A 14,789-nucleotide genomic window follows, 5' to 3' on the forward strand; every position below is an offset into this window, starting at 1 on the left:
AACCATCTTGAGTGTTGCTTTAAGATTCTACAAATTCTGCAGTCAGATCTCATTTCAGGTTTTGCTCCAAAGGAGGCAACGAAAGCGGATCGGACAAAAGGATCCTAATGGCAGCACTATCTGATCACCCCAAATGTTCCCTCTCCTCTTTAACATGTTCCTTGAAAGCCTATTTTTTTGCGCAATGGATATAGGTTTCTAAAGGACTGTTCAGAACACTGATAATAAGTTTTGCTTGTATATAGCTGAAATGGAAACAAGGCAGAACATGTAAAACAAAATCAGCAGGGCCACCAACAGACCTGTCAAATCAACTCCCAATGAGGATGTCATGTTACTCCAGAACTCGGTTTTACTGTCAGCCATTTGTTTTCATGCCACATAATATCACATTAACTAGCTGTTATTATGCATTCATTCTTGGCCTCATTAATGTGCTTTCAGCATGTCAAGCTGACATATATTTGTTGCATTGATAACTGCAGAACATTCAAAGGCCTGGTGCATCAATATTAATTCCTACACTACGTTTCTCTAACATGAAAGGAAGAAGAGAAATAACCCGTCTCCCATTTTCTGTACAATAATCTGCCATAGCAGCATTATAAAGTAAAGGTAAAGGACCGCTGGATGGTTAGGTTCGGTCAAAGGCAACTATGGGGTGCGGCGCTCATCACGCTTTTCAGGCTGAGGGAGCCGGTGTTTGTCCGCAGACAGATTTTCTGGGTCATGTGGCCAGCATGACTAAACCACTTCTGGAACAACGGAACACCGTGATGGAAGCCAGAGCTCATGGAAATGCCATTTACCTCCCTGCCACAGTGGTACCTATTTATCTACTTGCACTGGTGTGCTTTTGAACTGCTAGGTTGGCAGAAGCTGGGACAGAGCAAGGGGAGCTCATCCCTTCACAAGGATTCGAACCGCCAACGTTCCAATCAGCAAGCCCAAGAGGCTCAGTGGTTTAGACCACAGTGCCACCTGCAATCTCTGCTGTGTGGTGGCAAGATTCCAGGGGGCTCCAGGCACTCACCCAGGGTTGTGTTTCCATCGGGAAATCAAGGCACAGTGGACACCAGTGTCTGTAAGAAATATGGTTTATTTTACAAATTGTTACACCTATAGCCTTCAATGGAGGGGGTGTAGAACATTACATCACAAGAGGGTCTCTCATTGCTCTCTTCATAGCTTCAGCAAACTTGGGTCCAAAGCAGCAGCCAGTCTGGTCTCTTGGTGCAGCCTCATCCAGCAGGTGCAATATGGCATTCTCCTACTTCCTCCTTCTTGTTCCCAAAACACCTTGCCAAATACAGCCCCTCCCCTTCTTCAGAAGGACAAATTTTTTCCTGTGTGTCATCACACCCATGTTAACCTGGCAACCTTTATCTCTCAGACACAAGCATCATCTTTTTATGGGTCATCAACAACCTTTGTCATGCATTACAACTTCAATCCCAAGGGAAGACTCCAAGCATTTAGTAATTTCTAGCATTCAATCATTTCAAACATTCACTAACTTCTTAGAATTATAGGCGCTTTTGTAAAGCATCAGTGATATGTGGCCATCCAACCACTGCTTAAAAACTTCCAAGGAAGGAGAGTCTACCACCTCTTGAGGAAGACCGTTCCACTGGCAGACAGCTCATACTGGCACTAAAAAATGCCCTTTAAGTTTCTCTCATGTAGCTTGTGCAGCTTGTGAATGTTGTTAATGCAAGCTAAAACGTAAAAGAGAACCATTTAATTTTAAAGTCAAAAGCACGTTCTAGTCAATGTCAATTTTATATTCACGTTGACACTAGTCAAAATGCCCTTATGGGGCTACAAAAAAATGTCAGTCTGTGATGCCATGTGCTGTGTTCAGAAATGCGCACAAGAAACACATTTGCCTCTATTTAATTATAATGACTTTAAAAGTTCCCAATATGTGGTTTCAAATTACTTGAAAACTGTCAAAGATTAGAGCATCAGAGGGCAAGAAGGAAAGGTAATAGGGATTGGGAAGAGTTTAGGGATAGATGGTATTGTAGTGAGAAGAGCAGCAATCTATTTGCATATTTTTTAAACTTTTAAAAGGGGGGGAAAATCCTGCTTCTTACGGTCCAGTCCTAAGCATGTTTATGCAGAAGCAAATCCATTGAGTTCAGTGAAATTTACTCCCTGGTGTGAACAGAATGACAGCTTTGGGGAGCTGATTGCTGTGCCGCCTGCTCACATTCTGATCCTGCGGTGACATGGAATACACACAGAGGCCAGATATTTGGATAAAAGTATATTTTGTGCATTTCTAAACTCCACAATACAAACACATATGCTATATGTTTCTAAAGTGGCATAAAGGACAGGTGCATGCAATGGGGAAAATAAAACCACATACCACTACCAGCTGCTGACACACCCAAAGATCTACTGAGGTTTGGGAAGGCAACATCTCAGTACCAATCAGCTGTTGAATGGATAAGGAAGAGTGAATAGAGGACCCTTGACCTAGTCTATTTCTGAAGGTTTAAAATCACTGGACAAAAGATTGTCAAGATCCATTAATAAATATGTTCCAAGGGCAAAAATCAGACATCTTATTTCAACCTCATATTGGTTACCTCCTGCTGGCAGCCAGACTGGTGATAGCTAAAGCTTAGAAGGACTTAAAAGGAATATATTTAACTACTGGCTCAATAAAACATTGGAATTGGCTCTTGTTTGAGAAATTTACTAATAAAATGTGCCTAACAAAAAGTCAAAGACCTAAAGACCTATTTAAAACACACTGGTATAGTTTTATTACATCTATGAACAAGGAGGACAATCCTGGATTCTTGAAGACAGTCATTTTTTTTTGGTTGCTTTGAACATTTCTCTTTTCTGCATGCTGACCTTCTCAGGGCTGAATTTTTGTGATTTAATATTCTGCTGTATGCCAGGGGTTATTTTGGTCAAAGTGTGGTATAGGTTTAAAATTCAATAAAAGGTATAAACAAAGTAATAATATAAATATATACTAACAACAGCTAACAGGAATGGACTGAGTTGAGGGAGAGGAGAAGCCTGATGAAGCTGCTGTCTCCGAAGAACCAGCAACATGACAGACTTCCCATCTCTCTCTCTGCTGCAGTCTGAGGGACAGATTTCATTCTCTTTGTCTGGATTGATAGTTCCTTGCATAATCCTGCCTCTCTTTGGGCCTCAATCTGCCCAAAGATCTCATTCTCTGATGTGGAGAAGCTGTGCTTTTCAGTACAAGTTGGAAGGGTGCACTGATCTTGTGTGTATCACCAGCAGTGGAAAACCACAGAAGGAAATCAGTTACAAAGTGTGTAGGTCAAAGCAGAGAAATGGGCACTGGCATTTTCAACAACTTCATCTGCCAGCTTCACATTCTGTCCAAATAATAATAATTGTTAAAGGCTGAGTTACAATGGCAGACATGCTTCCACAGGCTTCAAGCCACATGTTTCCCTCCTCCCATTATTACTGCCTGCCTGGGAAATGCAGTTCTTGTATGGTATGGCAATTTATTAACCCTATTTTTAGGTGCTTCTACAATACTGAAGGTCAGGTGCAACCCCAATCTGGGTTTATGCAACCCTAAAGGTGAGTGAAACAGGCAAGTCTTAGCAAGACAGATGACGGTCCGACCATGAGATAAAAAGGAGAGAAAATTTAGGAAAACGTTCATCGCCCCCAAACTGTGGACAATGCAGTTCTACGTAGATGGAAGACAAATGACTGGGGCGTCGCAATACAAAGGTCTGCAATCCCCTGCCTCCGACACAAGCTGATCTGCATGGTCATTTACGCAAAACACACAAAGATTACACAATTTATACTGCTCAACACTGAGGCTGCTTGGAGAGACGACTCTCAAAGTGAACTGCGGGCAGTGTTTGCTCGGAAGAGCCGTAAAGCGACAACGTCGTGAAGGAGGCGAGAACGGGCCCTAGAAAGCAAGAAGAGGAGGCTTAGGGGCGGGGCCAACGCCGGAGAGCGCGCGAATGGGAAGCAAGGGGGAGGAGCTTCATCGAGCGCTTTCGTTTTCCCCCCTCAGAGTGAGCTGGGCGGTGGCTTGGGACCCGGAAGTGGAAATGCGCACGCCCCGGAAGTGCTAAAGGGTGGCGGTCGCTCTGAGGCGGACGGCTGGCTAAGACTTCGTGGGCAGCGGAGCCGGCTGCCGTTGTTGCCGCCGCCATGTTTCTGACCGTGGCCAATTGTGAGTGGGCGGGGGAGACAGCGGGGAAAGGCGGAAGGGCCCTTTGGGGAAACGGCTGCCTGCCGCGCCCCCGGGATGGATGGGCCTGGGCCGAGGCGCCATGGTTCCAGGGGGTACCTGGGTAGAGAAAGCGCCGCTACTGGGATGGAGTAGGGTTGCGTGGGCCGGGGCTTGTAGTTCCTTACAGTGAAAGTTCCTTACCTTTTCAGTACAGTGGTACCTCAGGTTACATACACTTCAGGTTACAGACTCCGCTAGCCCAGAAATAGTACCTCAGGTTAAGAGCTTTGCTTCAGGATGAGAACAGAAATCGTGCTCTGGCGGCGCAGCGGCAACAGGAGGCCCCCATTAGCTAAAGTGGTGCTTCAGGTTAAGAACAGTTTCAGGTTAAGAACGGACTTCCGGAACGAATTAAGTACTTAACCTGAGGTACCACTGTACTTCGCAGGGGTCACTTCGCATGTGACACTTGATCCAAGGTCACTTGACGATGAAACAGGGCAGCTCGATGCGACCCCTTGTATTACTTTTCCCTGGAAAGCACTTTCGCCTTCCGTTAAATGTTTTCCCCTGCCTTTCCTCCAAGCAGCTTGCGTGGTTCTCTCCTGCTGCTTCTCTTTCCCCTCCTCCCCATTTTATCCTCAAGACAGTCCAACGGGGAAGGTTAGGCTGAGAATCAATCGGTGGCTGACTCACCCAAGTGGGGATTTGAACACGGCCCCCCAACCTAATTAACATTATCACCCCAATTCAGCACTCAAGCTCCCTGTATTTTAAAAAGGTAGCCATGATAAGCATGAATAATGTACAGCACTATACACATCAAGGCAAAAATCTGTAAGCAAGATGCTGACACAGACGGGCAGCGTTCTTTGAAGGTTCATGTATTGCTCACTCAGATGGGCAGGATGCAATTTCTTCTAAATATCACATTAAAGGTAAAGGACCCCTGACAGTTAAGTCCATTAGGCGTTATAAAAAGGAAAACCCAAGTTTGCCATTGAGCATGCTTTGTCAGGGAACCATGGGCAACACCAGCTCCTTGGTGAGTTTTCCTGAGCTACACATTTTCATGATCACATGGTGTTTTTTTAGGTCATACCTAGGAATTTAAGTGTGCCTAGAGCCCTTTAGCCTCATTCACCAGCAGTTGGAAAAAATAGATGATTGATCTACATAGCACTAATTTTCATCATTTCCCTGTGGTTTTCACAACTAGAGAAAATCCCAGCAGCCCAGTTTGTATTCATGTTATCCATTGAATGACAGCTTGCTGCAGTTCATTTTCCATATCAGGATTTTGTTTTGGGATAAATGGAAGTATTGTGAATGCAGAGCATGCCTCTTAGTGTCACTGCCTCTCAGCCCAACCTGCTTCACAGGGTTGTTGTGGGGGTTAAATGAGGGGGAGGACCATGTATACTACCTTGGGCTCATTGGAGAAAAGGTGGGATATAAATGCAATAAAAATAAATAAATAGAAAGTTAATATGCCTACTGAAAAGTATATATTTTGGCAGGCAAATAGGGACTCTTCCCAGTGAATTGTGTTAGAAGATAGAATAAGAGATTAACAAAACAAGGCATAAATTGGGGAAGGTCTGAAGCAAAGCTGTGTGGCAGAATGAAATACTGACTCATAAGAGGTGTTGTAGTGCCATCAATGAACTTTCTTAGTGAAAACAATTAGAATGGCATAGCACTATTGCTTTAGAAGAGGGATGGGGGAACCTGTGGCTGTCCAGATGTTGGGCTACAACTTGTTATCCTTGGCCACTGTCCATGCTGATTGAGGATTTAGAGCTTTGGAACCCAGCTTCTGTTCCAGCTTTCTGACCCATCTGCTTCAGATGGAAAAACACTTACACAAACAATTAAACAGTAGTTCTGTCTTGGTGTAGTTTGGTGTATCTTTCTGCATTTAGAAATGCATTTAAATAATAAAACAATTTCTCAGCAAGTATAATTTTGATAAGAAACATGATGGTAAAATAATTTCTCTTTTTCTTTCCTATTCTGCAAAACCAGTGGCCAAGAGCAAGTCAAAGTAAGTAAAAACTCCCTACTACTATGGTTGTTTTGCTTAGCTTTGTAGTTGCAGTTATCAGTGTCCCAGTGCGGTCTTGGTACTTTTGTCTATGGAGATTGTGGATTTTCTGCAGTAGACTCTTGCTTATCTGTAGACGTGTCACTGCCATTTGTGTACAACTGGAAAGGACTTGTTCACAGAAGATTTCATGTGAGCAATGTGTATGAGGAATTGGGGCCTGATATAGCCTGATAGTGTTGTTTAATAACTCAGTAACAGTGTTGCCTGCAAATGATTTTGTTAAACTTATTGGCTAGTTAGGCAAGTACCTATTGTAGCAAGATATTTGGGCTTTGAATTGTTTGAGCAAGGTACTGTTCACTTGTGAGTAATAGTGACAATGGGCTCATGAGGAATATGCAGTGAAATCTTGAAGCCTGAAGAGAGAAACACAGAATGCTACTGTTGTAAAGTATGAGTTGTATCTATTTAAGTCATACTCAAGAGTTGGCCCATTGAAATTTGTAGACGTACCGTATTTTTCGCTCTATAACACGCACCAGACCATAACACGCACGTAGTTTTTAGAGGAGGAAAACAAGAAAAAAAATATTCTAAATGAAACAGTGGGTGTATGATTTTTGTGGTTCATGCTGTGGCCACAGACATGTGATCTGACAGTGAGTTTGGAGTAGCCCAATGCAAAAATCCTGAGGATCCATGTGGATCCATGCTTTGTAACCACGTTTTTGCACCATTGCAGCCCCAGGCAACAGTGGGTGCGTGATTTTTTTGGTACAGACTGTAGCCATGGACATGTAATGTGATCTGATGGTGAATTTGGGGTGACCCAGTGCAAAAATCCTGAGGATCCATGTGGATCCGTGCTTTGTCACCACGTTTTAAATGGGGAGGGAAGGAAAGCAAAAGCCCCCCCCCCCCAAGCCAGACAGGATATACGAAGTATGATTTCTTTTTTATTTACGGTATTTCTTTTTTGGCCACCTCTGTCACTGCAACCTTTGCTCTGTGCTTGCACACTTTTGGGCAATAGGGCATGTAACACACTTTTTTTCATCTGCCAAGATATAGAAAATCAATTTTAATGTCCCTACATAAAATGCCTAGTGAAGCAGAAGGGTATTACATCAGCCACTGTATTAAGGCTAAACGTTTGAAGAACAGCTCTCTATGGGGGGGGGGGAGACTAAATTCCATTTTCAATCAATTGTTATTGTGGCAGCAATTATCAGTGTATAGCGCACAATGAGGAAAAGAACTTTAAAAAATATATATAAAAAACATTCTCACGTTATACTTCAAAGAAGAGTATTAGGCTTTTAATGAAGGGGAGAGGAGAGATGCTGTAATCCTCCTGGCTCAGGAGATTCTGATTTACCAGCCGCGTGTAGAAAGTATAGATTAAGATATTTGATATACAGCATATAAATCCAGAGATTTCCATGTCTCACTCTGCAATCCAGCCTGCTGTTACTTACGAGCAGGGAAGCAGGGTTTCTCTTCCAAACAAGCATACTGTCTCCCTCCAGCAGTACATTGCTTGGAGAAGCTGTAATTTGGAGGGGGCCTGGGGGCAGGGCTCTCTGCTTTTGGAAAAGAAATGAGAAACCTACCATTGTAAAGCAAAAGTCCCCCCCCCCACCCAAGCCAGCCCTCTCTCTCTCTCTCTCTCTCTCTCTCTCCCACCTGCATGCTTTTGCTTTTCGGCTGCCTGCGAGTCCCTAGAGCACGGAGAGGAGGAAGTGGTGGGCTGGAGCCTGCACGCAGTGTGACTAGGAAAGAATTAGAAGGAAGGACTCGATCCTTTCCTTAACCCTCTGCTTGCCAGGAGGGCAGGGGATTCCCTGCTCTTTGTTGAGTTTGAGCAAACGCAGCAACAGAAGCGGGTGGGCAGTAAGACCCTGAGGCAGAATGCAGGAAAGCTTCCGCCTTCCCCCTTCCCTCCGCCCGCCCGCCCGATCTTTTTTTTGCTTGATTTTTGCCTATTTTGCCCCTGCGCTCCGGCGAGTCAGCGCCAGGGTCCACACATTCGCTCAATAACACGCACAGACATTTCCCCTTACTCTTTAGGAGAAAAAATCTGCGTGTTATAGAGCGAAATTTACGGTAAGTCATGCCTCTTGATTTCAGTGGGTCTACACTGACCATGACGTAGGGTAAAATCCTAACACAATTTACTTGGGTAAGTCTCATTGAACACTAGGACTTGCTTCTGATAGGATTGCCCTGTTAATTGGTTGCAGCTCTGTGAATTGGGTGTGGTACTCACGACTCTGAAAAACAGGACTTCATGGATCAGAGACAAGTCTAGTTCAGCTTTAAAATTAAGTACAGTTATATCTCTGCTGTGAAACTATATATGGTAGCTCATGAGTATTGCTGCAGAACTCTTACCACTTAAGCTGCTGGGTAAATTCAAGGGAAGACTCCCTCCTTCTGGAAGGAGTGATACTAAAGTTGCTTTTATTTTTGTTTTGTTTTTGTTTTTGTTTTTTATAAGATATTTATTAGGATTTTTTTAAAATATTACAATAAAAAATAAAAAATAAAATTTTTTTGGAGGGCACAAACCCTTGCATACATAGGTGGAGATGATAGGGAGAAGTTAAACAGTCTTGTAGAGTTCAAAAAAATCAGCCTTCAGTGGAGCTGTTGCTAAGCCCCTGCAGCTCTGAAAATATCCCTCTAATTCTAGTAGTTTAATCAAATTACTAACATGCATACTTAAAGACAGGTTTTAAGGGAACAAACTAACCTCAGCCTCAACAGGATCCAAATAAAGAGACTTAATAACAACCACCCATCTGTTGGATGGTGAAAAATCATTTGTGGTTCAGAAGATTAGGTCTGCAATGTTTTACACACTTACCTGTGAGAAAGCCCCATTGAAGTAAATGGGACTTATTTTTGAATAGACATACAAAGGATTGCTCTGTTAAGAGTGTAAATATAAGCCTGTCTTAATAATAAAATAATGGAGAGTGCAGCCAAGCTGGTGCCAATCATATTGCTTTCCTTTCCTTTGGACCACATCAGTGAGGCCAAGAGGAGAGTCCTGTCAGCTGTGCAGCCCAGAACCTCCATACACACTGCCCAGGCTTGCACCCCAGAGAGGTCACTTTGGTGCTGCTAAAGCAGCAAAAACAATGTGGGAGGCAGCAGTTACGAGTTACCTATCTCTGCAGCTACAGCAGCTATGATTCTCCAGTGATCTGACTTCACTCCTAGAGGTGCACTCCATTGTCTCTCAAGTCTGATGGATGCCAGCAAGGGGCTTAGCCATGTGGTCATCTTTTTTAGAAAGCACAGCTGTTATGTGTGTTTTTCAAATGCTGTTTTAATTTTGTTTTAGTGTAATAAGAAATGAAATAGAGGAGTTGTTATCTTTAATATTTATAACACTGATTGGTACTTTACAGATTATCAGACAAAATCTTTTGCAAATATAATTATAGTGAAGTTTTGGCAACATGTAACTTTATCTAAACTTAGTAGGAAGAAAATAAACTAAAATTGTTAACCATGCCTCTAGAAATTATATTATGAATTAAGGTAAAGCAGTAAGAATAAATGGCAGGCAGCAGTTCCACTTTTTGTTTATCGTTCTAGGTATATCCTTGTGCGGATGTTGAGTGAAGCAGGAACAGGTTTTGCTTTCAACATGAAAAGAGGCCGACTTGAAGAAAAGTTAGTTAAATTGAAATATGATCCTATAGGTAAGAAGCTGGGGGATGCTTTAGAAGGGGTATAAATATTTTATCACTTATTGAATGTGAATAGTATGCATATTCAAATTGTATTACAAACATTCATCCTTGAAATACCCTGGCAGTTTTAGAAGGAACAATGGGTCACAGTGTTTTCTTAAAAAATCTCTGAGCTGTATAGGATGACAGTGGTGGAGTGTGGAGTGGCACATAACAGTGGATGAAATCAAGACCTGTTCCCAACTGCATTAACTCTAGTGCTGCTTTATAAGATAGCTTGAAATGAAAATTATATTAACTTTTAGTCTTTTTTATCAAAGGTAAAAGTTAAATTTTATATGAAATAGTAGCTTGTTTTTATAGGATGCTTTTTCAAATATAAAAGTTGTTTTTATTCTTCAGTTTTAAGTGATTGGTGCAATTGCTTCCCTTTTTTCTCTAGGGAAGCTGTAAAAACTGCAAGGATTTTAGCTTTCACTTAATAAAAGAGCATACAGAAGAGTCTAGAACACTTGTATTCACCAGCTTATTTATTGGCTAAAAAGCAAACTGGCCAATTCAGCAGCTTATTTACTAGCTTAAAAGCCACACAGTGGCCTTAAGTGCTCCTGGAAGCTCGTCTTTCCCATTGTTATTCTTTTTTTAATGATGCACATGTCTATGTGATAAGTCCAGGAACATATAAATACACATATTTTGATATTGCATTGACATGTTAAAATGCATTCATTTCACTATCACAGTTAGGAAAATGCTGTGGTGCTGGGAGAGATTTTCAGTGACACAATCCAAATGAGTTAAAATATTAACAGTAGACAATATTGATCAGCTTTGTAAATAGAAATTCAGGAGCTGGTCATCTGCCTTGCTCCTTGTGCAACTGCCCCTGCCCCGGTGGGCCATATTAGACTCAGCATTTAAAGAGTTAGGAACATGCACATTAAAGATGAATATGAAGAGGATGTGGGTATGTTTAGCTAGAATGAACTGCAGGTCTCATTGCTTATATAAGGCAATTGAAAAAGCTATTTTAGAAGTTACTATTATTAATTTACATACCACCCTTTATGCGAAGATCCCTGGGCAGTGTACAACATTAGGAACATAATTTACGCAGCATAATAAAAAATAATAATACAGAGCATAACAATACACAACATAAAAATTAAAGAATCATAATAACGGTCCTCCCATATTTAACAAGTCATAGATTATTTAATGTCCAAAGGCTTAAAGAGGAATGTTTTTGCCTGGCACCTAAAGACATGTAATGATGGCACCAGGTGAACCTCTTGGGTGGGGGGAGAGCATACTACAGATGGGGAGCCACCAGAGAAAAGACCCATTCTTGTATTTTCATCCACTGAACCTCTCAGGGATGGGGGACATAGAGAAGGGCCTCGGATGATGACCGCAGGTCTGGGTCTGTTAATATGGGGAGAGGCTCAGGGATTGAGGTCTTGAGGTATGTAAGGTTTTATAGGTTAGCACCAGCACTTTGAATTGGGCCCAGAAACTAATTGGCAGCCAGGATTGGCATTATATTCTCAAACCGTCTTGTTCTGGTGAGCAACTTGGCTTTCAAATTTTGCACCAGCTGAAGCTTCCAAACCATTTTTAGAGGCAGCCCCAAGTATGTCAGTGATGTAAACTGGACTAGAATTGTAAACACAGACTTATGTTTTCTTCCTTGTTTTAAAAGGAGACAATAGTAAAATTCTGTTTTTCCCCCATGGAGTGTTCTAATTCATAAGAACAGATACCCACCTGTATTTTTGACTGCTCTGCTGCTGTTTTTTTTAAACTGTGGTGTTGATTATTCATGCTTCCAAAAAAGCAAGATACATGGCAAGATACACATGACTTAGCTGGTCAGTGGTCAGGTATGTAGGTTTGATAAAGCCTTTTGAAAACCTAAACTAACTTTCTTTCATTTTCTGTCTATAGTTAAACAGCGTGTCCTCTTCAAAGAGCTGAAAAAGGTCCGTTCCCTGTAGACGACAAATGGCAAAAATGATTGATTCATTCATGAGGCACACTCATAGGAGGAAATGCTAGCCCCGTAGTTCTCAGAAAGGAGAGGAAATGGACTGAGATGGCTATCTCCTGTAATTTGAAGACCATTGTGAAAGAGAACAATGTAGAAAAAGAAAGTTTTTGGTGTCTAGCCATGGATCATCATAAGCAGCAACATATTTATAGTTAATTTTACAGCTCTCAATTTATATAAAAAAAATCAAATTCCCTTGTCTCTGTGTGTTTCATTTCAACACCACTGTGGAACTGCTTGCAGTCTTGAAATGTTTGTTTCACATAGCAATAATATTAAAAATTCTAGTAGGACCTTAGTCGAACAGTTTCCAAAGTTTTCTTAGGCGTCCAACCACACAAATATTCAGCAGCCAACTTCAAGGGGATGTTCCTTTACAGCTACAGCTTACTGGGTACATAATTGCATCCAAGCATCTTGTCATACTTGAAAATGTTTCCAGTGAAACCAGTATTAAATTCAACTTCATTGAAGGCTGTTTTTGGAACAGCTAATTAATTTTGCCTAAAGCAGCCATTCCAAAAATATATATATACTTGACAGACAGACAGAGCGAGCTGCTACAATACTCCATTGCCTGGTCAGCTAGCCTTTCGTTAAGTATTTGTTGTGCTAGCAGGTCCAGTGTAAACACTGAACAACATTGTTTCTAAATTTATCAGCTGTGTTTTCCAACAAAGAAAATTCAGTTACCTAAGAAGTTTTATTCTTAAAAAAAAACTTGCCATTTTGAGATCACAACTTCAGAAATTATTTTGTGAAACATTTATTATAATTAAGGCATCATAACAACATCAAACCAAACGGCATCTCTTCACATCCCTTAACTGAGGAATGGGAGTGTCTCATTCACAGATCTGAAGTCAAGTATTTCACAGCGTCCTGGAAAGACCCTGCAGTGAATGGTACCCTGCACACCTTATTAGGGGCCAGGACCTAAGTATAAGAATGTGTTCGATATGGCTGTCTCCTTTCAGATATATGTAGAAATTGTTGAAATTATACATTATCTTACAAATTGAAAATCAGTGGACCACCATTGTGACAGTGCAGTGGACAGGTTAGAATAGGTCTTGAGGCAAGTCCTTTCTATAGGGATAGGAAGCCTGTGTCCCTGTTGCTTGGACACTAATCGTTGCAATGAAGTTACTGTTCCCCAGCATTTCTTCTAGCGGCAGGTTGGGATAGTAAGCCAGGTAGAAAGCCAGTGCCCCCACAAAGCTGTCGCCTGCTCCCTGAAAGAGACAAACCAAAGTTACTGCTCCTTCAAACGTAGTTACGTAGAAAGTCCTGCAAAGGGAAAGTTTGCCTAAACAAATAAGTATTTTCATGAAATCTGAGTTTGAATATACATTTAAATTTGGATTTTATGAAAATACATTTATGTACATGTGTGCTCTGCAGTGAATGGCTAGAATATGGTGATGGCATATATACAGTGTAATTACAGTAATCTTGGATTACTATTTTCAGACACTAGTTGAATATTATTATTATATATATTTATTTATACCCCACCCATCTGGCTGGGCTTCCCCAGTTGCTCTGGGCGGCTTCCAACAGAATATTAAAATGCAATACAATACAATACAATACAATACAATACAATACAATACAATACAATACAATACTCTATTAAACATTAAAAGCTTCCCTAAACAGGGCTGCCTTCCGATGTCTTCTAAAAATCTGGGAGTTGTTTTTCTCTTTGACATCTGGTGGGAGGGCGTTTATTTCCCTACCTTAAAAACACAGAAGTACCATATTTTTTGCTCTATAAGACTCACTTTTTCCCTCCTAAAAAATAAGGGGAAATGTGTGTGTGTCTTATAGAGTGAATGCAGGCTGCGCAGCTATCCCAGAAGCCAGAACAGCAAGAGCGATCGCTGCTTTTGCTGCTCAGTGATCCCTCTTGTTCTTGTGGCTTCTGAGATTCAGAATATTTTTTTTCTTGTTTTCCTCCTCCAAAAACTAGGTGCGTCTTATGGTCTGGTACATCTTATAGAGCAAAAAATACGGTAAATGTTGACTCTCATTTATAAGTGACTTAAATTCACTGGTATATTTCTGAGCTTGTGGACATGGAGAATAAAGTGATCAGTAGCTGCTACCCATGACAGCTATGTGACAAAATTACAAGTATTCTTTCTATTCTGATGGATTGGCTTATTCTATGTTATACAAGTCTCATAAATGTTTTATAAACTGTAATAAAGTTTCAACCACCTTACATATTACATATTAAAATACTATTACATATTACATATTAAATTACTAACTTATTTTAATATTATTTTTAATATTATATAATATTAACTATTTTAATAAACATATTAAAATACTAACTCAACAGCTTTGTGCTTGAGACCCACCTCCTGCTACAATGAGAAATGAAGTTTATCCATCTATTCATAAGATGATGTTGGCTTTGTTTGCCTCCCTTACTTCTAAGATAATGAGTTAACCTAGCCATTGTCTCCACTTTTTTGCACAGAGAATGCTTGCTGCTCCTAACGTGTAAGAAATTCTTCACATTCGGATTGTAAAGATGCCTTCACATACGCCAATAGTAATAAAAGATGCAGTGGAATGTGCTACTGAAAAATTTCATATGCTTGTCTTTTTTCTTATTTACATTACTATCACATATGAAAAAGAAAGTTGATTTTTTGAATTTTCAGCAAGTTGTGAGAACAGGCTGCTGGACTAGGTGGTTGTGTGTTGTTTTTTTTAGTCTGATCCAGCAGGGCTCTCCTTATGTATGATGTTCTTATT

At 40.9% G+C, this 14,789-nt stretch overlaps 1 protein-coding gene and 2 long non-coding RNA genes across 7 annotated transcripts in view; 2 read left to right on the plus strand and 1 right to left on the minus strand.

The window, feature by feature from the left end:
• The first annotated feature begins 4,081 nt into the window (after window positions 1–4,081).
• Window positions 4,082–12,687, plus strand: LOC308474220. 2 transcript variants are annotated; one of them, XR_013984571.1, is made up of 4 exons: window positions 4,095–4,207; window positions 6,236–6,254; window positions 11,912–12,455; window positions 12,600–12,687. It is a non-coding gene; the product is annotated as an uncharacterized lncRNA (long non-coding RNA). The 2 variants fall into 2 exon arrangements; XR_013984570.1 differs by lacking the exon at window positions 12,600–12,687 and having other exon boundaries at window positions 4,082–4,207; window positions 11,912–12,208.
• On the plus strand, window positions 6,453–9,962 carry LOC308474248. The gene is made up of 2 exons (XR_013984615.1): window positions 6,453–6,771; window positions 8,369–9,962. It is a non-coding gene; the product is annotated as an uncharacterized lncRNA (long non-coding RNA).
• A 77-nt stretch (window positions 12,688–12,764) lies between the features above and the next one.
• Window positions 12,765–14,789, minus strand: part of RBKS (ribokinase) — a 64,945-nt gene continuing 62,920 nt past the window's right edge. For 3 of the 4 annotated variants that reach the window (XM_081000299.1, XM_081000297.1, XM_081000300.1), the window contains one exon: window positions 12,765–13,249. In XM_081000299.1, the coding sequence (XP_080856425.1) occupies window positions 13,076–13,249 (174 nt within the window). In that variant the 3' untranslated portion in view covers window positions 12,765–13,075. The remainder of the gene's footprint in view (window positions 13,250–14,789) is intronic. The other variant, XR_013984537.1, reaches the window with a different exon arrangement.

The sequence above is a fragment of the Podarcis pityusensis genome (genome assembly GCF_964106645.2).
Source record: "Podarcis pityusensis genome assembly, chromosome: 3".
Taxonomy (NCBI): Eukaryota; Metazoa; Chordata; class Lepidosauria; order Squamata; family Lacertidae; genus Podarcis; species Podarcis pityusensis.